This window comes from Entelurus aequoreus, linkage group LG04 (assembly GCF_033978785.1).
Source record: "Entelurus aequoreus isolate RoL-2023_Sb linkage group LG04, RoL_Eaeq_v1.1, whole genome shotgun sequence".
NCBI lineage: Eukaryota > Metazoa > Chordata > Actinopteri > Syngnathiformes > Syngnathidae > Entelurus > Entelurus aequoreus.
Genome location: NC_084734.1, coordinates 79,349,392 through 79,376,510, shown reverse-complemented (window position 1 = coordinate 79,376,510; position 27,119 = coordinate 79,349,392). Strand labels below are relative to the sequence as shown.

Genomic DNA, 27,119 nt, shown 5'->3' with positions numbered 1-27,119 from the left:
ATCGGTGAAAAGGGCCACCAGCGTCTTGCGCCTGGTTTCCGGATTCTCTTTGTCGGCCCAGTCTGTGTACATGAACTTAATAGTCTCCCTCAGAGTGTCCTTGCCCTCCGGGTATCCGTACAGGCTGTCCACAAAGTCTGACACGGAGAAGTCAAAGTCATTTCCGGAGACGCCGTCCTCAGAATCCACCACGTTTTCCACAAAGCGCAGGCCCTCGCCCTGATTGACCCCCAGCATGATATCATAATTCAGGAACTCACCCTGCTCCATGAGGATCTCAGGGTCATCTGGAATTACATCGCCATCGATTACAGGTCCAAAAGCCACGTGGTACCTGGCGGGTTGGATGTCCTGCTCCACCAGCTCCCTGGAGCTCTTCTTCCTCAGACAGTCCACCATGTCTAACGTGTCCAGGACGTTACAGCCCACCTTCTCCGCCAGGAGACGCGTATACTTGACCGGTTGGTAATTCACCGCCCAACTGGAGAGCGCTGATCCGCTCTGAATGATGGCTCGATGGAACAGACCTGCACAAGAGCAGAGGGAAAAGATCATGGTTAATTCAGTTATGTGCTACACAATACAATGGCTGTTCATTTAGCTGCTGCCATGTTTAAGACCTGGCTGATAAGAACAACACAGCCCAGACTGACAATAAGATCTTGCTCCCACATAGGACAATAATAGATGCCTACAACAATAGAATCATGTCTGTGATAATGAATGCGCAGATGGCCTGGTCTTACAGACTGCTCGCAGACAGAGGAGAGAATAAGCACTCTGTCATTTCCCTTCCCCGTCCCTGTGACTTCCACGGTAATAATCTGTATGCTTGTCAGAAGCAGATGCCACAAATATGGCTCTGCAGGTTTTTCTTACAATGCGAGGGCACACAGAAACAATGCGGAAGGAAAGAACAACAAATTCATGGATTCCGAGCTGAATCTGCAGACATGAATACACTTAAACTACAGTTGAATGTATAAACCCTGCATGTGTACCCAACTGCTTGTCTGAGAAATTGACTTTTAATGGTTTGATTGGACAAATGTTGAACATTGCCGCAACATTCATTGGGTTTTCTCAAATGGTACCTCACAGTTTTAAAGACATGTTTGGATAGGGAAATAATAACTGACTTATACAGATAGACGGAGTAGATATTGAAAGGGTAAAAGAAAACACATTTTTGGGTGTAATAATAGATGATCAAATGAACTGGAAATCTCATGTAAAAAATATACAACATAAAGTAGCAAGAAACACGTCAATAATGAATAAAGCAAAACATGTTCCAGCCCAGTGGTTCTTAACCTTGTTGGAGGTACCGAACCCCACCAGTTTCATATGCGCATTCACCGAACCCTTCTTTAGTGAAAAACAAAATGTTGTTTTTTTTCCAAATTCAAGACAAAGTTATATGTTTTTGGTAACACTTTAGTATGGGGAACATATTCTAAGTAACAAAGACTTAATTTAGAGTTATTTGGTTAGGGTTAGGGTTAGAGGGCTAGGGCCAGGGTTAGGGTTATAATAAGGCCATGCCGAATAAGGCATTAATAAGTACTTAATAATGACTAGTTAAGAGCCAATATCATACTAATTTGCATGTTAATAAGCAACTAATTAATGGTGAATATGTTCCCCATACTAAAGTATCACCATGTTTTTTTACTGGTGCACAAAATGAACCGTGCATGAACATCACCTTGTTCAAACAACAAAACCAACACAGTGCATAAACTCACAACAAATTACACACCTGCAAATCAGTCTGACTTCTGCTGTTGCCGTATCCGTAATACGCCGATAGGGAGAAGTTTTTATTTACACGATGAGTCGGGTGTGTCTTGACCTACACCGAACCCCTGAGCCCGACTCACCGAACCCCTAGGGTTTGATCGAACCCAGGTTAAGAACCACTGTTCTAGACCAAAAATCACTTCATATTCTTTACTGCTCACTAGTGTTACCATATCTGAGGTATTGTGCATAAATATGGGGAAACAACTACAAATGTGCGCTTCATTCCCTAACTGTGTTACAAAAAAGATGACATTCAAGCTGCTTGGTTTGCAGAATGCCATCAGTGATGGGCAGAGTGTCGCTCTATTCCTGCTCCTGACATTTACCTTTTGTAGAACTACTTATGCATCTGTTTCGTTTAACCCCGGCCCGAGCATGTGCAATGTTTTACCTGCAAGATCATTGGCTTCTAAAGGAGTTTGTGGGTGGATCGCTATAAATAAAACCAAACTCCTACTCCTTTTGTGTAGAGGCAATGGACAGGTGCATATTTACTTGCCAAGAAAATACAACTTAGTGGCAATCATTGAAAGCAAAGTGTTTGTGATATGCTGTCATAAACACATTCTGTTACAGACTTTCTATATAGGAGTGTTTTGTGTGTGTGTGTTGTGGAGACCCACTCAAACAGATCTACAGTCTCATGGGTTTGCTCTCAAATGAAATTACATTTCAGTTGCCGTGCAGTATGAAGGAAATCTGAGATGACTTTCCACCACAAGGCATACACTCCCAAACGGAAAACATAATTTCCTCAAAAATAATTGAATTGCATCCCTTCGGAAAAAAAATGTTCCCATTACACGTAGCAGATTAAAGGTGACAGGACGTCCCTACAGTTTACGGTAGGCTTTCCTCGCTTCATCACCAGTGCTGCTTCACCGGTCTCTCAGAGTCGGAGGCCAGGCTCCGACCACTTGACCACGCCGCTTTGTTTTTCATGCAGTCGTTACTGAGACAGTGATGGAGTTTTCACCGAAAGCGGTGACGCCGGCACCCGCAACAGGCGACGTGTAATTGCAAAGTGGCTACAAAACGTCAGTAGACATTTCCCCCCAACTTCGTGTGGAGACACATGCTGGAATGGAGCCTTTGAGTGTAATATTTCAGCATCAGTGTGGGTGGCTGCACAACTCTGGTAAACACAAGACCAAAGTGCCAGATATATCACGTTGGTAGCCTTAATCAGTAGCGGCGGGGGGCTTATTTCTTCCTGGAAAAGATGAAGTGTTTATTTACATGCCTATTTACACTTATTTGTTTCCAAGTAGTAAGTAGAATTACTTTGCCTGCATGGGTGAACTGCTAAGTGTTTTTTATTGAAAGTGTGTTTCCCAGCTACATTCCAAACTACACTTGTTTTGTGAGCTCCAACAGTGATAACTCCGGATTCTTCATCGAGTTAATATTCTTCATATGTTGCCTCATGTTTTTTTACATGCTTTTCAGCAACAGAAATTCCTGATATTCCAAACTGAATAAAAGATTTGTAAATTGTGGGGAAAATTCTTTATGAAGCCTCAACACAATTTTTTCTGGAACAGTATGAAAAGTGTGTGAGTTAATTTCAATTTCAATTTTTAATTTGACAGTCTAGAACAGTGGTCCCCAAACTTTTTGACTCGGGGACCGCATTGGGTTAAAAAAATTTGGCCGGGGGCCAGGCTGTATATATATAAATATATATATATATATATATATATATATATATATATATATATATATATATATATATATATATATATATATATATATATATATATATATATATATATATGTATACATATATATATATATATATATATATATATATACATATATATATACATATATATATATATATATATATATATATATATATATATATATATATATATATATATATATATATATATATATATACATACATACATACATACATACATATATATATATATATATATATATATATATATATATATATATATATGAAGTCAGTGCCTCACCTGACATGAACCTCACCGCACGCCACTGATATATATATATATATATATATATATATACATATATATATATATATATACATATACATATATATATATATATATATATATATATATATATATATATATATATATATATATATATATATATATATATATATATATATATATATATATATCAGTGGCGTGATATATATATATATATATATATATATATATACATATATATATATATATATATATATATATATATATATATATATATATGTATATATATATATATATATATATATATATATATATATCAGTGGCGTGCGGTGAGGTTCATGTCAGGTGAGGCACTGACTTCATATATATATATATATATATATATATATATATACATATATATATATATATATATATATATATATATATATATATATATATATATATATATATATATAGTGCCTCACCTGACATGAACCTCACCGCACGCCACTGATATATATATATATATATATATATATATATATATATACATTTATATATATATATATATATATATATATATATATATATATATATATATATATATATATATATATATATATATATATATATATATATATATATATATATATATATATATATATATATATATATATATATATATATATCAGTGGCGTGCGGTGAGGTTCATGTCAGGTGAGGCACTGACTTCATCACAGTCATTTGATTGGCAGCAGTTAACGGGTTATGTTTAAAAGCTCATACCAGCATTCTTCCCTGCTTGGCACTCAGCATCAAGGGTTGGAATTGGGGGTTAAATCCCCAAAAATTATTCCCAGGCACGGCGCCGCTGCTGCCCACTGCTCCCCTCACCTCTCAGGGGGTGAACAAGGGGATGGGTCGAATGCAGAGGACAAATTTCACCACACCTAGTGTGTGTGTGACAATCATTTGTACTTTAACCTAACTTTAACTTTACACTTACAAACTGTAGCACACAAAAAAGCACATTAAATTAAAAAAACCCGTTATTATGGTCTTACCTTTACTTATAAGTGCGGGAACAGTGGTGTTCGTGTTGGAAGAGTTGTGAATGAATGAAATATTAAATCCGTGCTGCAGTCTGCAGGTGTACCTAATGTTGTGTCCCTGCGGTCGTTCGCGGCTCCTCCAGCGCGACTCGCGAGCATTGTTGTTTTTGCACTTTTTGGCTTCTTGTTAAGTGACTTTTTTTGGGTGGATTCGGTCTTGCACGTGGAGGGTTTGGGTGTGGGCTTTGGTTGGTGTGGCGCTCCCATCGGGCGGTGCATTCTGCGGCGGAGATGCTTGGCACCAGGAGGCGGGGTTATGAGACGAGCCTCTTACAGTGCGTCTTCGCAGCAGATTTATGATCGCTCAGCACAAGAAATACGTTACACACATACAGTTGTTGACAAAATACACTGTACATTATATACCTCAGCTAACTAAACTATGGAAATGTATAATATAATTCATATAGCAATACGGTCTCACTGCACAGGAGGCCAGCAGTTAGCCGAGTCATTGCGCACAATCCATGTTGAGGCACAACGCAGTGACGTGCCTCAACTGGCTGCTGATCACCGCACCGTCTCTTCTCAGTATTTGAACGGCAAATGTGAAAATAAAAATAAAAATAATCTAAAACTGGTGAAGTTAAATGTAAAATAACTTTAGTGTAATCACTGGATACATATAACAATTTAAATATATTTTTTTTCTTTTTACTTTTTTTTTTCTTTCCATGATGGTGAGGCCGTGCCTTATATATATATATATATATATATATATATATATATATATATATATATATATATATATATATATATATATATATATATATATATATATATATATATATATATATATATATATATATATATATATATATATATATATATATATATATATATATATGTATATTTTTGTCATTTAACATCAATTATCATTGATGTTCATCAACATTTAACATTGTCATGTTATCGATGGGAAAATTCATTTTTAGACAATATGATTTGCCTGAGCAGCTAGGAAACACCGAGAGTAACAAGCGGTAGAAAATGGATTAGAAAGGAAAGATAACAAAATAAAAAAATACATTTAAAAAAAAAAAAATAACTTGGGACTTCCCGTGGGCCGGATTTTGGATGCTGGGGGGCCGGATCCGTAGTTTAGGGACCCCTGGTATAGAATGTTGTTTTTATTTATTTATTTATGTACAGTCGTGCTTAAAAGTTTCCATACACTTGTAAAGAACATCATGTCATGGTTTTGTTGAGTTTCCAATAATTTCTACAACTCTTATTTTTTTGTGATTTGATCACAGACTTGTTGGTCACAAAAAACATTCATGAATTTTGGTTCTTTAATGACTTTATTATGGGTCTACTGAAAATGTGACCAAATCTGCTGGGTCAAAAGTATACATACAGCAATGTTAATATTTGGTTACATGTCCCTTGGCAAGTTTCACTGCAATAAGGCGCTTTTAGTAGCCATCCACAAGCTTCTGGCAAGCTTCTGGTTGGATTTCTGACCACTCCTCTTGACAAAATTGTTGCAGTTCAGCTAAATTTGTTGGTTTTCTGACATGGACTTGTTTCTTCAGCATTGTCCGCACGTTTAAGTCAAGACTTTGGGAAGGCCATTCTAAAACCTTAATTCTAGCCTGATTTAGCCATTCCTTTACCACGTGTGTTTGGGGTCATTGTCCTGTTGGAACACCCAACTGCGCCTAAGACCCAACCTCCGGGCTGATGTTTTTAGGTTGTCCTGAAGAATTTGGAGGCAATCGTCCTTTTTCATTGTCCCATTTACTCTCTGTAAGCACCAGTTCCATTGGCAGCAAAACAGGCCCAGAGCATAATACTACCACCACCATTTTTGACAGTGGGCGTGGTGTTCCTGAGATTAAAGGCCTCACCTTTTGTCTTCCAAACATATTGCTGGGTATTGTGGCCAAACAGCTCAATTTTTGTTTCATCTGACATCACATGGACAAAGATAAGACCTTCTGGAGGAAAGTTCTGTGGTCAGACGAAACAAAAATTGAGCCGTTTGGCCACAATACCCAAAACTCAACCAGAAGCTTGCCAGAAGATTGTGGATGGCTACCAAAAGTGCCTTATTGCAGTGAAATGTAACCAAATATTAACATTGCTGTATGTATACTTTTGACCAAGCAGATTTGGTCACATTTTCAGTAGACCCATAATAAATTCATAAAAGAACCAAACTTCATGAATGTTTTTTGTGACCAAGAAGTATGTGATCCAATCACAAAAAAAATAAGAGTTGTAAAAATTATTGGAAACTCAAGACAGCCATGACATTATATTCTTTACAAGGGTATGTAAACTTTTGACCACGACTGTATTTATTTGACAGGGACAGTACAATTAAACATTGCTACCCACAGGTAACCGATGTCAAAGTACATAAGACTTCTAGCCACAGGCTAATTTGCAACCATTGTCCCTGGTTAGGCTTTTAAAAAAACGTTGAAAAAAGTGTAAAACACATACAAAAATAAAAACACACTAAAATAATTGGCCCCATTTTCCTTAAGCCACTTTTTTTGTTTGTTCTGTGAATGTAACCATACTCTGGGTATCATGTAGGATTTTCTTGGTGTGCTTTCCAAATATCATCACATTTGGTACAGAGCCTTAGTGGACTGGCATACACAGGTGTATATTAAATGTGAAAGATCACCTGAAAAACATGGCCGCCGTTCATCAGAATATCTTCGCACGGGTGGACGTAGTAAGTTATTTGACCATAGAACAGTGTTTTTCAACCACTGTATCTGCATACCAGACTGTATCTCACGGTACACTAGTGTGCCGTGAGATACAGTCTGGTGTGCCGTGGGAGATTATGTCATTTCACCTAATTGGGTTAAAAAATTTGTTTGCAAACCAGTAATTATAATCCACAAATAATCTGCCGTTGTTGAGTGTCGGTGCTGTCTAGAGCAGGGGTCACCAACGCGGTGCCCGCGGGCACCAGGTAGCCCGTAAGGACCAGATGAGTAGCCCGCTGGCCTGTTCTAAAAATAGCTCAAATAGCAGCACTTACCAGTGAGCTGCCTCTATTTTTTTTAATTTTATTTAATTACTAGCAAGCTGGTCTCGCTTTGCCCGACATTTTTAATTCTAAGAGGGACAAAACTCAAATAGAATTTGAAAATCCAAGAAAATATTTTAAAGACTTGGTCTTCACTTGTTTAAATAAATTCATACATTTTTTTACTTTGCTTCTTATAACTTTCAGAAAGACAATTTTAGAGAAAAAATACGACCTTAAAAATGATTTTAGGATTTTTAAACACATATACCTTTTTACCTTTTAAATTCCTTCCTCTTCTTTCCTGAAAATTTAAATCAATGTTCAAGTAAATTTATTGTTTTTATTGTAAAGAATAATCAATACATTTTCATTTAATTCTTCATTTTAGCTTCTGTTTTTTCGAAGAAGAATATTTGTGAAATATTTCTTCAAACTTATTATGATTAAAATTCAACAAAAATATTCTGGCAAATCTAGAAAATCTGTAGAATCAAATTTAAAACTTATTTCAAAGTCTTTTGAATTTATTTTAAAAATGTTGTTCTGGAAAATCTAGAAGAAATAATGATTTGTCTTTGTTAGAAATATAGCTTGGTCCAATTTGTTATATATTCTAACAAAGTGTAGATTGGATTTTAACCTATTTAAAACATGTCATCAAAATCCTAAAATTAATCTTAATCAGGAAAAATTACTAATGACGTTCCATAAATTCATTTTTAAATTTTTTCAAAAAGATTCGAATTAGCTAGTTTTTCTCTCCTTTTTTTCGGTTGAATTTTGAATTTTAAAGAGTCGAAATTGAAGATAAACTATGTTTCAAAATTTAATTGTCATTTTTTTCTGTGTTTTCTCCTCTTTTAAACCGTTCAATTAAGTGTAAATATCATTAATTATTAATAATAACATAGAGTTAAAGGTAAATTCAATCAATCAATCAATCAATGTTTATTTATATAGCCCTAAATCACAAGTGTCTCAAAGGGCTGCACAAGCCACAACGACATCCTCGGTACAGAGCCCACATACGGGCAAGGAAAAACTCACCCCAGTGGGACGTCGGTGAATGACTATGAGAAACCTTGGAGAGGACCGCATATGTGGGTAACCCAGCAAATTGGCTATTTCTGGCAATTTATTTAAGTGTGTATCAAACTGGTAGCCCTTCGCATTAATCAGTACCCAAGAAGTAGCTCTTGGTTTCAAAAAGGTTGGTGACCCCTGGTCTAGAGTAACCGTGTAATACTCTTCCATATCAGTAGGCAAGGCAAGGCAAGGCAACTTTATTTGTATAGCGCTTTTCATACACAAGGCAGACTCAAAGTGCTTCACAGACAACAAAGTGAAATGAAAGAAAATAAAAGCAAAATTAAAATGCAGACAATAAAAATAAAAACAGTGCAGACGTTAAAAGTTAAAAGATTAAAAGATTTAGCTGAAAGCTAAGGTGAACATAAAAGTCTTCAGTCTAGTTTTAAAAGTAGTGAGAGTTGGGGAGAGTCTGACATCTTCAGGAAGTTTATTCCAGCTATGTGTTGCATAGTGACTGAATGATGATCTCCCTTGATTTGAGTTTACTCTTGGAACCGCTAACAGATTGCTCTCAGAAGATCTTAGTGATCTAGAGGGCGTATATAGTGGGAGCATATCAGTGATATACTTGGGCCCTAGACCATGTAGTGATTTATATGTGAGCAGGAGGATTTTGAAATCTATTCTCTGATGTACAGGGAGCCAATGTAAGGATTTAAGAATTGGTGTAATGTGCTCACATTTTTTGGTCTTTGTTAGAACTCTAGCAGCAGCGTTCTGAACAAGCTGTAGCTGCCTGACAGTTTTTTTGGGAAGACCTGCAAGGAGACCATTACAATAGTCTAGCCTACTGGTAATAAAGGCATGTACAAGTTTTTCTAAGTCTTGAGCTGACATGAGCCCTCTAAGTCTTTTTACATTTTTGAGGTGATAGTAGGCCGATTTTGTTACTGATTTGATGTGACTGTCGAAATGTAAATCAGAATCTAAAATAACCCCAAGATTTCTGGCTTTATTTGAGGTTTTCAGGGACAGTGATTGAAGGTGTTGGATGACTTTAAACCTTTCTTTTTTAGCACCAAAAACAATTATCTCAGTAGGTGGCAGCAGGTAGCTAATTGCTTGGTAGATGTCAAGAACATGGTTTGTTGTGATTACAATATGCAGACGACAGCAGGAGGCAGCGTGCAAGTAGTAAGGTATCAATCAATCAATCAATGTTTATTTATATAGCCCTAAATCACAAGTGTCTCAAAGGGCTGTACAAGCCACAACGACAGAGCCCACATACGGGCAAGGAAAACTCACCCCAGTGGGACCTCAATGTGAATGACTATGAGAAACCTTGGAGAGGACCGGTATCTAATGCTTAAACCAAAAATAAACAAAAGGTGAGTGCCCCTAAGAAAAGGCATTGAAGCTTAGGGAAGGCTATGCAGAACAAAACTAAAACTGAACTGGCTATAAAGTAATGATAGCGAGTACATCTTCCAAATTTCTCTGGAATTTTCGAATTTATGTTTGTTGTTTCTGCCCCTGCACCGTGCATCACACTGTGTACGAAGGCCACCATCAGCGCCGCGCCGTCACTGCCCTTCAAATTGTCCTACAGGCTGTGCATCTCTGCAGGGTGACGGCCTGCACAGCGTCTCAGCGAGCGGAAGCAGATGTTGAGGATTTCAACCACTTGAAAGCATTAAGAGTGACAGCCATAAGATGCAATTTGCTGCTTTGCCGGCTGGTGGGGGCCAAGGGGTGGATGGCGGGACACGAGGGCATGTCCGGCCAGTCCTTCTATTTTCCTCCTCTGGCCTTGCTTCCCCTCCCTTAGCGCCATTGTAGAGTTGCTGCTCTTCACGTTTCAATCAGTGCAAACAGAGTCATACCTGAAACCACTGGCGTCAACCTCAAAGCCCGGGGGCCACATCTGGTCCGCCAATTCATTTAATGTTAAAAAAAAAAAGTACCAATGATGAGCCGCGAACGACCGCAGGGACACAACATTAGGTACACCTGCAGACTGCAGCATGGATTTAATATTTCATTCATTCACAACTCTTCCAACACGAACACCACTGTTCCCGCACTTATAAGTAAAGGTAAGACCATAATAACGTTTTTTTTAATTAAATGTGCTTTTTTGTGTGCTACAGTATGTATGTGTAAAGTTAAAGTTAGGTTAAAGTACCAATGATTGTCACACACACACTAAGTGTGGTGAGATTATTCTCTGCATTTGACCCATCAGCCTTGATCACCCCCTGGGAGGTGAGGGGGAGCAGTGAGCAACAGTGGTGGCCGCCCCGGGAATCATTTATGGTGATTTAACCCTGTAACACCCCTTGTTGTAAAATTACAACGTTTCCTTTAACCATCCTAAAAAACAATCTGTTATATTTTTTTTTACCACATTTACAAAGTAATTGGGTCTTATTGTTCAGTCTCACAAGGCTATTGGATTGTACATTTGTTTATAAATCACGCCTTCTGGCCATGAACTCACGCAACCTCTCAAGGTTTCTTTCGAACAACATCTATTTGTTTCATAGGACTGGATTAATCAGATTCAAGTAAGTAAAATGTCTTTTATATATTTTTTGGTTGTTATTACAATGTCTAGAGCATGTAGATATGTAGTTATTGTGGAACAGATGCATCAAATTTCATTTAGAGCTTGTTATATAATTGTTGCAATTATACAACACTGGGTGAATGTGGTAGTCAAAATAGCTGGCTTGTTACAGTGGGCTCAAACAGGTTGTATTCCCTCCACTACATCACTGCCTGAAGTATTTTCTCTATACATGGATAGTATACATTCTACCCTTGTGTTGTGTTCTGGTGACCGATTTAAAAGTTGTATCTCTAAAACAGGGGTCACCAACGCGGTGCCCGCGGGCACCAGGTAGCCCGTAAGGACCAGATGAGTAGCCCGCTGGCCTGTTCTAAAAATAGCTCAAATAGCAGCACTTACCAGTGAGCTGCCTCTATTTTTTAAATTGTATTTATTTACTAGCAAGCTGGTCTCGCTGTGCTCGACATTTTTAATTCTAAGAGAGACAAAACTCAAATAGAATTTGAAAATCCAAGAAAATATTTTAAAGACTTGGTCTTCACTTGTTTAAATAAATTCATTATTTTTTTTTACTTTGCTTCTTATAACTTTCAGAAAGACAATTTTAGAGAAAAAATACAACCTTAAAAATGATTTTAGGATTTTTAAACACATATACCTTTTTACCTTTTAAATTCCTTCCTCTTATTTCCGGACAATTTAAATCAATATTCAAGAAATTTATTCTTTTGTATTGTAAAGAATAATAAATACATTTTAATTTAATTCTTCATTTTAGCTTCTGTTTTTTCGATGAAGAATATTGGTGAAATATTTCTTCAAACTTATCATGATTAAAATTCAAAAAAATTATTCTGGCAAATCTAGAAAATCTGTAGAATCAAATTTAAATCTTATTTCAAAGTCTTTTGAATGTCTTTTAAAATGTTTGTTCTGGAAAATCTAGAAGAAATAATGATTTGTTTTTGTTAGAAATATAGCTTGGTCCAATTTGTTATATATTCTAACAAAGTGCAGATTGGATTTTAACCTATTTAAAACATGTCATCCAAATTCTAAAATGAATCTTAATCAGGAAAAATGACTAATGATGTTCATTAATTTATTTTTTTAATTTTTTCAAAAAGATTCGAATTAGCTAGTTTTTCTCTTCTTTTTTTTGGTTGAATTTTGAATTTTAAAGAGTCGAAATTGAAGATAAACTATGTTTCAAAATTTAATTGTCATTTTTTTCGTGTTTTCTCCTCTTTTAAACCGTTCGATTAAGTGTAAATATCATTAATTATTAATAATAACATAGAGTTAAAGGTAAATTGAGCAAATTGGCTATTTCTGGCTATTTATTTAAGTGTGTATCAAACTGGTAGCCCTTCGCATTAATCAGTACCCAAGAAGTAGCTCTTGGTTTCAAAAAGGTTGGTGACCCCTGCTCTAAAACATGTAGTTAATTGATCAGCCTGACCTAAAATTCCATGACTTTATCCAAGGATATCAACAGACAATCCAGTTCTGGGGAAAGGAATGTTCCTGAATGTGTGGATGTAATGGGGGTATGCATGTTTTCCTTTTAGTATGATAATTAGAGCCATTAACCATACATTGATGGAATTTGGACACTTTTGTCCAAAGTGACTTATTGCCTACCCTGAGCACTTGGTCCACCACCTGTTGCTGATGTGATGCCACGCAACAGATTCCAATCCCTGTTGACGTCATTACGAACCACTCAAAGGGTTAACCCCCCAATTCCAACCCTTGATGCTGAGTGCCAAGCAGGGAGGTAACGGGTTCCATTTTTATAGACTTTGGTATGACTCGGCCGGGGTTTGAACTCACAACCTACCGATCTCAGGGAGGACACCCTAATCAAAAGGCCACTGAGTAGGTAATGTGGCTTGGGCTGTAATTTTACGTGGCCTGAAAAAGGTTGGAAATAATAAAGCACTTTCTTGATGTATTTGTCCTTTCATTTTTTTTTTAACAGAAAGTGGATTTCATGCAACTGCAGAAGTTCTACACTTTAATATTTTTTGATTATGCAACAAGATTCTCCAAGAATTGTATTTTCTGGTTGTCACCTTGACTTACGATTTCAAAGCAATTATCCATCAATCTACACTACCGTTCAAAAGTTTGGGGTCGCATTAAAATGTCCTTATTTTTGAAGGAAAAGCACTGTACTTTTCAATGAAGATAACTTTAAACTAGTCTTAACTTTAAAGAAATACACTCTATACATTGCTAATGTGGTAAATGACTATTCTAGCTACAAATGTCTGGTTTTTGGTGCATAGGTGTATGGAGGCCCATTTCCAGCAACTATCACTCCAGTGTTCTAATGGTACAATGTGTTTGCTCATTGGCTCAGAAGGCTAATTGATGATTAGAAAACCCTTGTGCAATCATGTTCACACATCTGAAAACAGTTGAGCTCGTTACAGAAGCTACAAAACTGACCTTCCTTTGAGCAGATTGAGTTTCTGGAGCATCACATTTGTGGGGTCAATTAAACGCTCAAAATGGCCAGAAAAAGAGAACTTTCATCTGAAACTCGACAGTCTATTCTTGTTCTTAGAAATGAAGGCTATTCCACAACATTGTTTGGGTGACCCCAAACTTTTGAACGGTAGTGTATAAGTAAAACATTTAATTAACAAATTCAGTTGCCTATGCAAATTGTGTAAGAAGCGTCATGATCTCACCTGACAGTTTTTTCCACATTCGTTTCTTGTATTATTTCCTGTCTATTTTTCATCCCACTTCCTGTTTGCGTCCATTTACCACCACTCCTCTGGTCTGAGCGCTGGCACCCTTACCTGTCACTGACTGTCAATTTGGGCAAACCTGTCTCTGGTTGCCAATCCTCAGGATCATTTTACTTTGATTGCTTTGCACTTAACACGTGTTTGTTTTTTTGTGCACTTCCCAGCTGCACGTCATTGTTTTTTGTGTTGCCTGTGTTTTCCCTAATAACAAGGGCTTCTTTTATGCACTTGCCTGCGGTCTCTGCATACCGGGGTCCGGACACACACTGGAACGTTACAACGGGGCTGTTATACAACTACTGGCGTGGCGCGGTTGGGAGAGTGGCAGTACATAAAACAAGAATTATGATGAACATCTTGAACCCTTTTTTTCTTTCCTTTTTTTTTATTGAGACAAATATTATTTATGTATTTAATAATTGTTTGCTTACTATGGTATATTATTCATGTATTATTTATTTGTTCACTGTTCTGTTACAGAGAACAAGGAAATAGGATGAAATTGCTATGGTATGAAAAGGGATGGGATTAAATAAGCTCTACTTCTTCCTACTCCTTTTCGGACGTGCTGTAATGAAACAACTGGAATTGCGCGATGCATTACATTGTATATCGTATGCATGTTCGAAATATACTGAAACTGAACTGAACTGAACTGAACTGAACAATGTAAATAGTCATGAAAATAAAGAAAACACATTGAATGAGAAGGTGTGTCCAAACGTTTGGCCTGTACTAGGCTCGTACGGTATACCGGTATCAGTATAGTACCGCGATACTAATGAATCATATTTGGTACGATACCGTCGCAGAAACGTACCGGTCCTGCGCCCACGTTGAAGTCACGTCGTGATATTGCTGGTTTTCCGAGCAGAGGAGCATTTTCGGCAGCACACAGTCACAGAGTACTTGCAAGCAGACACAGTGTGTAGACAGAAAAGGGAGAACGGACGCATTTTGGCTTAAAAGCTAACGATAGAGGTGAAGCTATAACACTGAAACACCCTCAGGAAGAGGTGCTTTAAGACATGGCTAGCTAGCTAGCGGCTAACATTCATCCGCCATCTGCAGTGTTTTAGCGACTTCTAAATCACTAATCCTGGTCTCCATGGCGACAAATAAAGTATGTTTCTTACAAGTATCATCCCTGCAGGACGAGGAATAGCTAAACATGCTACTACACACCGTAGCTCACCGGCATCAAAATGTAAACAAACACTATGGGTGGAGCTACACCTGTAATGATATCAAGTACAGGCACGTATCTAGTCAATACTACTATGATTACGTTGATATTTTTTGGCATCACAACATCTTCTTTCGTTTTTTAAAAATGTATATTATATTTATAAACTCTGGAAGTATGTCCCTGGACACAAGAGGACTTTGAATATGACCAATGTATGATCCTGTAACGACTTGGTATCGGATTGATACACAAATTTGTGGTATCATTTAAAACTGATGTGTAGAAAGAACATGTTAAAAGAGAAAGTAAGCAGATATTAACAATAAATGAGCAAGTGTATTTAATAATTCATTTTCTACCACTTGTCCTTAAAAACGTTGACAAACTAATAGAATGATAATTGACACAATATGTTACTGCATACGTCAGCAGACTAATTAGGAGCCTTTGTTTGTTTACTTACTACTAAAAGACAAGTTGTCTAGTTTTTCAACCACTGTGCCGCGCCACACTAGTGTACCGTGAGATACAGTCTGGTGTGCAGTGGGAGATGATGTCATTTCACCTAATTGGGTTAAAAATATATTTTGCAAACCAGTAATTATAATCCCCAAATAATGTGCCTTTGCTGAGTGTCTGTGCTGTCTACAGCGCGGCAGAGTAACCATGTACTCTTCCATATCAGTAGGTGGCAGCAGGTAGATAATTGCTTTGTGGATGTCGGGAACATGGTTTGTCGTGATCACAATATGCAGCCGTTCAGGTCAAAAGGTATCTAATGCTTAAACCAAAAATAAACAAAGGGCGAGTGTTGCTAAGAAAAGGCATTGAAGCTTAGGGATGGCTATGCAAAACGGAACTAAAACTGAACTGGCTGCACAGTAAACAAAAACAGAATGCTGGACGACAGCAAAGACTTACAGCGTGTGGAGCAGCAGACGGCGTCCACAAAGTACATCCGTACATGACATGACAATCAGCAACAAAATAGGAGTGCAAGACAAGAAGTAAAACACTACACACGGTTTTTATGGATCTAACTAAAGCATTTGACACAATTAATCACAATATTTTAATCAAAAAACTAGAACGATATGGCATCAGAGGGTTAGTCTTAAACTGGATAAGAAGTTATCTAACGAACAGGAAACAATACGTGAAGCTAGGCGAACACACATCTACAACGCTAAATATATCCTGTGGTGTACCTCAGGGATCAATACTAGGACCTAAATTATTCAATCTCTATATAAATGACATTTGTAAAGTTACAAAAGATTTAAAGTTAGTATTATTTGCGGATGATACAACAGCGTTTTGTTCAGGAGAGAACACACAGGAGATAATACAAATAATAACAGAAGAAATTAACAAATTAAAAAGATGGTTTGACAAAAACAGACTATCGTTGAATCTTAGTAAAACTAAAATAATGCTATTTGGTAACAGTAGAAGAGAAAGTCAAACACAAATACAAATAGACGGAATAGAAATTGAAAGAGTAAACGAAACCAAATTTCTAGATATAATGATTGATGATAAATTGAACTGGAAATCTCACGTAAAAAATATACAACATAAAGTTGCAAGAAACACGTCAATAATGAATAAAGCAAAACATGTTCTAGACCAAAAATCCCTTCATATTCTCTACTGCTCACTAGTGTTACCATATCTGAGCTACTGTGTAGAAATATGGGGAAAAAATTACAAAAGTACACTTCATTCATTAACGGTGTTACAAAAAAGATCAGTTAGAATAATACATAATGTTGGATATAGAGAACATACAAATCCTTTATTTATTGAATCAAAAATACTGAAATTCCACGACATAGTGAATTTGCAAACAGCTAAAATTATGCACAAAGCAAACTATAACCTGCTACCCAAGAATATACAACAATTCTTCTCAAAAAAAGAGGAGAAATATAATCTTAGAGAAAAACGTAATTTAAAACATTTGTTTGCACGTACAACACTTAAGACCTTCAGTATATCAATATGTGGAATTAAATTATGGAATGGATTAAGCAAAGCAATCAAACAATGTACTAATATGATCCACTTCAAGAAACTCTTCAAACTTAAAGTGTTTACAAAGTACAATGAAGAAGAACCATGACAAACATTCTCAATTTATTTCATCCATCCATTCATTCATTCTTAAAGTAATCTTACTTATCTCATCATATGAAATATGACTTACTTCACCAATTATTATTATTAAATTCTTACTATTATTTATTTATTTATTTTTATTGTAATTACTTATGGAGTTTATTGTGAAAAAATTGTGAACAGGAAGTGAACAAAAAGTTTTGCAACTGTTATGTAAAGAAAAGGGGTAGGATTAAATAAGCTCTGCTTCTTCCTACTCCTTTTCGAACATGTTGAATAGAAACTGGAAATTGTGATGTATCATGTTGTATGCTTGCATGTTCGAAATAAACTCAAACTCAAACTCAAACTCAAACTCAAACTCAAACTCAAACACACAGGAAAACACCAAAAAACTCAAAATAAGTCACGGCGTGATGTGACAGGTCGTGACACTACACCTACTTTGAGACAAGAGCTATAGTGATGCATGGTTTGTTATGGTTTGAATTTATATCCAACAATTGCAAGAACACACTTTTACTGTCAATATCAGCTGCTGAGTTTAATTTTGGTATGTTTTCTGCTAGTGGTGTGCCTCGGGAGTTTTTCAATGAAAAAAATGTGCCTTGGTTCAAAAAAGGTTGAAAAACAGTGGTCTAGTATGTTCCCTATTTTATTTAAAGGCCTTCTTTTTTTTATTTAAACGGGGATAGCAGATCTATTCTATGTGTCATACTTGATCATTTCGCGATATTGCCATATTTTTGCTGAAAGGATTTAGTATAGAACAACGACGATAAAGATTGCAACTTTTGGTATCGGATAAAAAAAAGGCTTGCCCCTACCGGAAGTAGCGTGACGTAGTCAGTTGAACATATACGCAAAGTTCCCTATTGTTTACAATGATGGCCGCATGAAGTGAGAGAGATTCGGACCGAGAAAGCGACAATTTCCCCATTAATTTGAGCGAGGATGAAAGATTTGTGGAAGAGTAAAGTGCAAGTGAAGGACTAGTGGGGAGTTGAAGCTATTCAGATAGGGAAGATCCTGTGAGAGCCGGGGGTGACCTGATATTCAGCTGGGAATGACTACAACAGTAAATAAACACAAGACATATATATACTCTATTAGCCACAACACAACCAGGCTTATATTTAATATGCCACAAATTAATCCTGCATAAAAACACCTGCGTGTTTGTTATGCTAGCTCCTAGCTCCTCTGCTAGCTCCTAGCTCCATAGAACACGCCAATACAATTCAAACACCTGATCAACACACGCAATCACTCAGCCCAAAAGACCGTTCACCTAACCCAAGGTTCATAAAGCTTATATATTTTTAAAAAGTTACGTACATACGCAAAAAAAAGTTGCGCACATACGGTCAAGCGATCAAATGTTTAGAAGCCAAAGCTGCATACTCACAGTAGCACATCTGCGTCTTTGTCATCCAAATCAAAGTAATTCTGGTAAGAGTCTGTGTTGTCCCAGTTCTCTACAGGCGTCTGTGTATCGAAGTCAAAAGTCCTCCTGGTTAGAGTCTCTGTTATCCGAGTTCTTCCATCTTGACTGCATCTTTCGGGAATGTAAACAAAGAAGCGCCGGCTGTGTACTGTTGTTGCTCACTACGTTCGAAAAATACGTTCATTTCGCACCGACAACTTTCTTCTTTGCTTGCTCAGCTTCCTTCTCCATAATGCAATGAACATGATTGCAACAGATTCACGAACACAGATGTCCAGAATACTGTGGAATTATGAAATGAAAACAGAGCTTTTTCGTATTGGCTTCAATGTGGAAGGCATACCCGTGTTCGCCGGGCTACGTCACGCGCATACGTCATCCTCAGAGGCGTTTTGAACCGGAAGTTTAGCGGCAAATTTAAAATGTCACTTTATAAGTTAACCCGGCCGTATTGGCATGTGTTATAATGTTAAGATTTCATCATTGATATATAAACTATCAGACTGCGTGGTCGGTAGTAGTGGCTTTCAGTAGGCCTTTAAGGACTTAACTGCAATAAGAAACATATGTTTAATGTACCCTAAGATTTTTTGTTAAAATAAAGCCAATAATGCAATTTTTTTGTGGCCCCCTTTATTTAGAAAAGTACAGAAAAGTTTCGAAATAATTTTAGTACCGGTACCATAATATTGGTGTCGTTACAACACTAGCCTGTACTGTATATTGAATAAAATTGCCCTGATATGAGAGCGCTGTGCATGCAACAGGGTCTGCAGGGTCCTGGCAACGTGTGTGCATTCCAGCCCGCAGATGGCCGACTGCGGAGGAGGGTTGAGCATCGCTGACACTACTGGATTTATCTTTCGCTTTGTTTGATGAAAGAGAGCGAGAGCGAGTCGGGCTTCACTATTGTTTGTCGAGAATCATATAAATCCCGCGTACAGGAGCTGTCACCGGGGCGATAAATATGCATTAGAGCTGTGTGTGATGAGCCCCACTGTGGTATAGGAAGCCCACAGGGGAAGGTCAGTGAGAGAGAGAGAGAGGGGAGGGGGGAGCACCAGATCCATCACCCACTGAGAGAATCCACTAATTATCCACAGCGGGAAGTTTGTGTGAGCGTGTGCAGGTGTGTCAGCGCTGACTTTGATTGATAAGGCAGAAAAATGATGAATAGGCAAACATGCATCATAATGACTGGGTTAACCGTTTGTGACACTCGAGCTGAGCAACTCTTTACTCAGAATCCAAAGCAATTTAGTTAAAAAAAAACAAAAAACGCCATCAATGTGTGTCACGTTCGTATCGAAAATGTTTTTCTTTGCAGAGGCAACAGATCGCCCCTATCGTTATCTGCCCGTGTTTGACATGCGAGAAACCCGACACTCAAACGGTGAGCTTATCCATCAAAGCATAGCGTCGCTGGCAGATTGAGGTCACTCTGAATTATGACTGGCGCTGCGAGGTAATCACTCATTGGGTCGCTGCTAAAACGCTGTCGCGTCGCACCGCCGCCACGGTGAGCTGACCTTGACCACCATGCCCCCCCCCCTCGCTAGACACCCGTTAAATGGGCATGCGGTTCAGGCCCTGAGTAGGTGGAGTGGCTTCTGGGGGTAATTCACTGCTCATATGGGCTTGACCTTGCAGGTATGATGACCGTTGGGTAGGTTAGAACCGCACAATTCACACCTACGGGCCCACGCCATCTTTGAGACAAGTGGAATTTGGATTAAATGCTGATTTGAGCAAGGCGATGGAGCGCCACCGGAGGGCGGGTTGGGGGGGGGGGGGGGGTGACGCAGCAGAGCTTTGGACCACTGCCGATGTATTTAGTGGCGTGTAAGTGTGACACTGCGTGTTAATGGACAAGGATGTTCTGTTGGCCATGAAGCCAGAAAGCGCTGTTAAATGAGTGTACTTTGTAATCTGCAACAGCTGGCAAATGTCACTAAAGCGTCAACTGCCTTTCATCAGATGGGATAAAAGCAAGTAGAAAAAAGCATACACAAAAAAATAGTTACAACCCCTACAATGTCATTCTATCTAATCCAAAAAATAATTGTATGCAGCGGTTTGACTGTTCGGGGGGGTGGGCTAACGTTTTTTCATTGCAAAATAGCACAATGCCAAATAGAGTTGTACGGTATACCTGTATTATTATAGTACCGGGATACTAATGAATCATTTTCGGTACTATACCGCCTCTGAAAAGTACCGGTCCCGCACCCCACCCATCCCCCGAGTCATTGCTGGTTGATGTCAGGTTCAAACACTGATGACATCTATTAAACAGACAAGTAGCAAGGAATCATGCAGAGGCAGAGTTCAATTTAGCTCATGAGGAGAATGCATGGAGCTGCACACTTAGTCGCACAATGCAAAAATTCAGTGTTCAAAAACAATTTTAAAAAAAATACAAAAAATTGGGGTATTTTATTTGAACTAAGCAAAATTATCTGCCAAAAGAACAAGAAAATTCGGCTTGTCAAGACTTTCCAAAACAAGTAAAATTAGCTAATGAACCCAAAAATACCTTAAAATAAGTATAGTCTCTCTAATAACAAGTGCACTTTTCTTGGTAGAAAAAAAAGAGACCTTTTTGCTTAATATGTTGAAAAATATTCTTGAATTAAGCAAATGCTAGTGCCATTATCTTGACATAATGATATGCGCTCGGCATCATGATTCTTTTTTTTTCATGCTTGAAGTAAGAAATTATTACTTTAAAAAAGTAGTTTTATACTTGTGAGTGTTGATGACACAGCTTTGCATCCGTTGATATTTTAATTTCAAGCATGTTTTACTCAATATTGGTCATAACATCTCAGCTACAAGCTGTAATATCTTACTGAGATAATTAAGGACCAAAACCATTAAAACAAGTAAAACACTCCAACATAAAATCTGCTTAGTGAGAAGAATTATCTTATCAGACAGAAAATAAGCAAATATCACCCTTATTTGAGATATTTAATCTTACCTAGATTTCAGTTTTTGCAGCGCAGTCTCGCCCTACGCTCTAAGGTACAGCTCCCGCGTCCCTCTATTTATTCAGGAGTTCCCCAGTCAACATCACTGAGGCCGCCTCTAAAAGGAGTGGTCACATATATCATGCGAAGCCGCTCCAGTACGCACAATACGTGACGGAATGTGTTGGGGCCTCGTGATTTCGCCTTGTCTCTGCTTCGTCTGCGTGCTGTCGTCTTAACTTCGCTGAGGTCCTTGAAGTCCTTGGCTAAAACACAGATAAACATCTGCGGCTGAGGCCACCCCTCAATAGCACAACAGCTAATAACTATAACAACGGACTTTAAGCATACTAAAGTTGTGTGATAACTTACACATAATTATTCTAAAATTAACGAACATACGAGTATGTTCGGCGGCGCACAATCACGGAGTACTTACAAGCAGACACAGTGTGTAGACAGAAAAATAAATGATAAATAAATAAATGGGTTGTACTTGTATAGCGTGCTTCTACCTTTAAGGTACTCAAAGCACTTTGACACTATTTCCACATTCACCCATTCACACACACATTCACACACTGATGGCGGGAGCTGCCATGCAAGGCGCTAACCAGGACAATGGGGAGCATGTTTTACAGCCATTGTTTTGAAAATTACTTTTAAAAAGTAATTAACTATGGTTACTCGTTAGTTTACCAAAAAAGTAACTGAATTACTAACGGATTTAGTCTTTAAAAAAATGTAATTCATTACTAGGGAAAGTAATTTATACGTTACTTAAAAAAAAATTAAAAAATTCAAATATATGGCATATGCATTTGAGAGATGTTTAATATAAGAGCACATAGCATGCAGAGTCTCTACTTATTAAATGGCAGGGCCTGTTGCCGAGTGACGTGTGATGTCATCGAGGGTTTCAATGGAGCTGTGTTTTTTAGCTTTAGCAGTTAGCAGCGCACTTTGTGGGCTCAGATGCCAGCTTTTTTTTTTTTTTTATATTTTCACCGGATTGTGTTACGTCTGCTTAAAAAAGAGATTGATTGTGCTTCCATGGCGGTCATATCTTCCCGTCAGCAAACACTGTATTATTTGAATGGCGAGTTTGTCACTTCTATCATTGATTTATTGTTCAATATTCCCATTGTGTACGTGTGCGTATGTTGTTGTCTGCTGTGTCACTGTGTGATGTCGCCTCTTCCTGTTTGATATCAAGTTCATTTTAGTGCTGTGCTGCTTGATGCTTTCACTAGTGAAAATATATTTTCTGCATTGAACTTGCTGCACTTATGATACTGTCTTGTTGTTGGCATAAAACCACATCAAAAGTAGCGTGCCGTGTTACGTCAAGCTATCGAACCCCAAAACCAGTGAAGTTGGCACGTTGTGTAAATCGTAAATAAAAAGAGAATACGATGATTTGCAAATCCTTTTCAACCTATATTCAATTGAACAGACTGCAAAGACAAGATACTTAACGTTCGAACTGAGAAACTTTGTTATTTTTTGCAATTGGCTCATTTGGAATTTGAGGCCTGCAACATGCTTCAAGAAAGCAAAAAAGACTGAGAAAATTGGGGAATGCTCATCAAACATTTATTTGGAACATCCCATGGGTGAACAGGCTAATTGGGAACAGGTGGGTGCCATGATTGGGTTTACAAGCTGCTTCCATGAAATGCTCAGTCATTCACAAACAAGGATTGGGGCAGAGGGTCGCCACTCTGTGAACAAATGCGTGAACAAATTGTCGAACAGTTTAAGAACAACATTTCTCAACGAGCTATATCAAGGAATTTAGGGATTTCACCATCTAAAGTCTGTAGTAGCATAAAAAGGTTCAGAGAATCCGAAGAAATCACTGCACGTAACATTGAATGCCCGTGACCATGGATCCCTCTGGCGGTACTGCATCAAAAAACGACATCAGTGTGTAAAGGATATCACCACATGCGCTCAGGAACACTTCAGAAAACCACTGTCAGTAACTACAGTTCGTTGCTACATCTGTAAGTGCAAGTTAAAACTCTACTATGCAAAGCGAAAGCCATTCATCAACAACACCCAGAAACGCAGCCGGCTTCGCTGGGCCCAAGCTCATCTAAGATGGACTGATGCAAAGTGTAAAAGTGTTCCATCTCGCCAAAAGACTACCAGCGTTATGAAGGTTTAAAACGGCATTTTGAGACGAAGCAGAAGAATCTTTGAAAATAATGTTCCCCGACATTCAGAGATGAGAACACAATCAAGTGCACTAAAATAGACATATAAATCTGCGAGTGGATTCTTGAAACCTATTACCTCTAAAAATGAACCGCATTGAAAAAAATGTTTGTGGGCCGCCAAGGTTTGAGTATGTAGACCCGGTATAATGCCATAAGAAAAACCTGAACACATAGCTACTAATAAGTTAAGTCTTTAAATAAACTGTCGACTAAGAACAATTCTGGCCCTTGATCAAATTTAATTTAGGACACCTGGTGTAGATGAACATTTGACTGAATAATTATTTCAGAGTTCGCCATGATCTGATTAGTTTCCCTTTATTTAGTGTGTAAAGGATATCACCACATGGGCTCAGGAACACTTCAGAAAACCACTGTCAGTAACTACAGTTCGTTGCTACATTTGTAAGTGCAAGTTAAAACTCTACTATGCAAAGCGAAAGCCATTTATCAACAACACCCAGAAAATGTGGCGCATTATGGACAACGTAGACCCCGGACTGTTGAACAACTTAAGCTGTACATCAAGCAAGAATGGGAAATAATTCCAACTGAAAAGCTTCAAAAAGTGGTCTCCTCAGTTCCCAAACGTTTACTGAGTGTTGTTAAAAGGAAAGGCCATGTAACACAGTGGGGAAAAAATTCTAAGTTAATGATTATTTGCAAAAAAACAACAAGTTTCTCAGTTCGAACATTAAATATCTTGTCTTTGCAGTCTATTCAATTGAATATAAGTTGAAAAGGATTTGCAAATCATTGTATTCTGTTTTTATTTACGAATTACACAACGTGCCAACTTCACTGGTTTTGGGTTTTGTAAAAGTAATTAATTAGATCGTTACTAACACCGTTATTACATAACACCGTTTTCACGAACACTGCTTGCAGGTGTTGGCACGCGACAGAAAAGTACCTCCAGGTTCTATTTAGCACAATGGTTCCCCCATAGTCCAACTATAGTGGAAGTCCAAGGAGACAAGCAACACAATGTGTTGTGCCGTTGCAGATTAATAACAGCGATGCAGTTGGTGAGTTATAGTCATCAAATGTTTAAAAAGAGTGCAAGACTCTGAGTGCCACTGTCAGGAGTTAGCTTCATTACGTGCAAGATGTTACTTGCACAATATGACCTTCAAGCATTTCTGGCAGAATCTGGATTCACTTGGCATTGCAATGTGCCATCAGTAGTTATTCGGTTGGTTACTAATTACTGGTAATGTTTACGTCGGCACTTGGTGCCATTATGGAATTTAGTTTTGGCACCCATCCTGACTTTTGAAATAGTTAAAGCTGCTGAATGAAAATATTGTGTAGTTAAAAATACTATATAAGAGGTTATAGAGGTTTATTTGAAATAGGGACAGATACAAAAACAGACATCTGAAACAGTTATCCAATGTATGCATCATAGTGTTTGTAGCCAAAGCTAATTTACAACACTTTTCGCCAACAACAACAACAACACAGATCCAACATCATTATAAAGAGATTGCTTATGTCATTACCAATGGTTTTTAAAATTTGTAAACCTTGGCGGTTATTTCGTTTTGTAGCCCGACAAAAGGAGACTTGTAACTGCCGACAGGAGTTTTTGTGTAAAAATAGACAGTTTTATGTCTTCCACAGCTCCTTTACCACATGGGGTTCCCCAGGGCTCAATCCTTGCCCCAATCTTATTTGCACTTTACCTTCTCCCCCTTGGTTCTACTTTTAGGAAGTACGATATTGCATTTAATTTTTATGCCGATGATTGCCAGATTTATTTTCCCATGGCACAAAATAACACGGTTCAACATCTTATTGACTGCCTGCACGACATCAAAGCCTGGCTTTCAGCTAACTTCCTGAGCCTAAATGAAGACAAAACAGAAGTTATGTTGTTCGGTCCAAGTCGCTCCCCCTCCCTCAACGTTGACCTCAGCGACTGTGTCACAAACCTGGGGGTAAAGTTCGACTCAGATTTTAAATTCGAAAAACAAATCAGCAGCGTCGTACAAAAAAGCTTTTATCAATTACGCCAAATAGCGAAAGTGAAACCGCTTCTATCAGGACATGATCTGGAGAAATGAATCCACGCCTTTATCTCGACTCGTTTAGACTACTGCAATGCCCTGTATGTAGGCACTAGCCAGGCCTCCCTCGCCCGCCTGCAGCTCGTGCAGAACTCTGCTGCTCGTCTGCTAACACAGACCCACAGACGTGAGCACATCACCCCTATATTAGCGTCCCTTCACTGGCTCCCTGTGCGTTACAGAATCAATTTTAAACTCCTTTTATTTGTTTTTAAATGTCTAAACAACCTCGCGCCAACATATCTCTCCGACCTCCTTCAGCCTTACTGCCCCACCCGATCCCTAAGATCAGCCGATCAGCTGCTACTGACGGTCCCGGACACAAGGCTGAAGCTTAGAGGTGACAGAGCTTTCGCTGCTGCTGCTCCCAAGCTCTGGAATGACCTACCTCTGAGTGTTAGACAAGCCTCCTCTCTTCCTGTTTTTAAATCTCTCTTAAAAACATACTTTTATTCCATGGCTTTTAACACTGAGTGATATCCATCCTGCAATGGCGCCCCATAATACACCTGCTGTCAACCTGTTTTTATGTTTTTATATTTTATTTATTTATTTTTTATCGTGTTCTGTTTGTGTTGTGTTGTGTTTGCTCGGTTCTCGTATTATTTTTAACCTGCCCATTGTACAGCACTTTGGCTACCCCTGTGGTAAATTTTAAATGTGCTTTATAAATAAAGTTGATTTGATTTGATTTGATTTGCTGTATGGTTACAATGAAAGTGACGAAGAAGCCTTTACTGCTCACTAGTGGTACCATATCTGAGTTATTGTGTAGAAATATGGGGAAAACAACTACAAATGTGCGCTTCATTCACGAACGGTGTTACAAAAAAGATCAACTAGAATAATA

General features: G+C 37.9%; 1 protein-coding gene across 3 annotated transcripts in view; it reads right to left on the bottom strand.

Annotated features, from left to right (window-relative positions):
* The window catches only part of LOC133649045 (neuroligin-3), a 647,322-nt gene that overhangs the window by 88,755 nt on the left and 531,448 nt on the right, over window positions 1–27,119 (bottom strand). For all 3 annotated transcript variants that reach the window (XM_062045739.1, XM_062045740.1, XM_062045741.1), the window contains one exon: window positions 1–527. This exon is cut by the window's left edge and continues 263 nt beyond it. In XM_062045739.1, coding sequence (XP_061901723.1) covers window positions 1–527 — 527 coding nt within the window. The remainder of the gene's footprint in view (window positions 528–27,119) is intronic.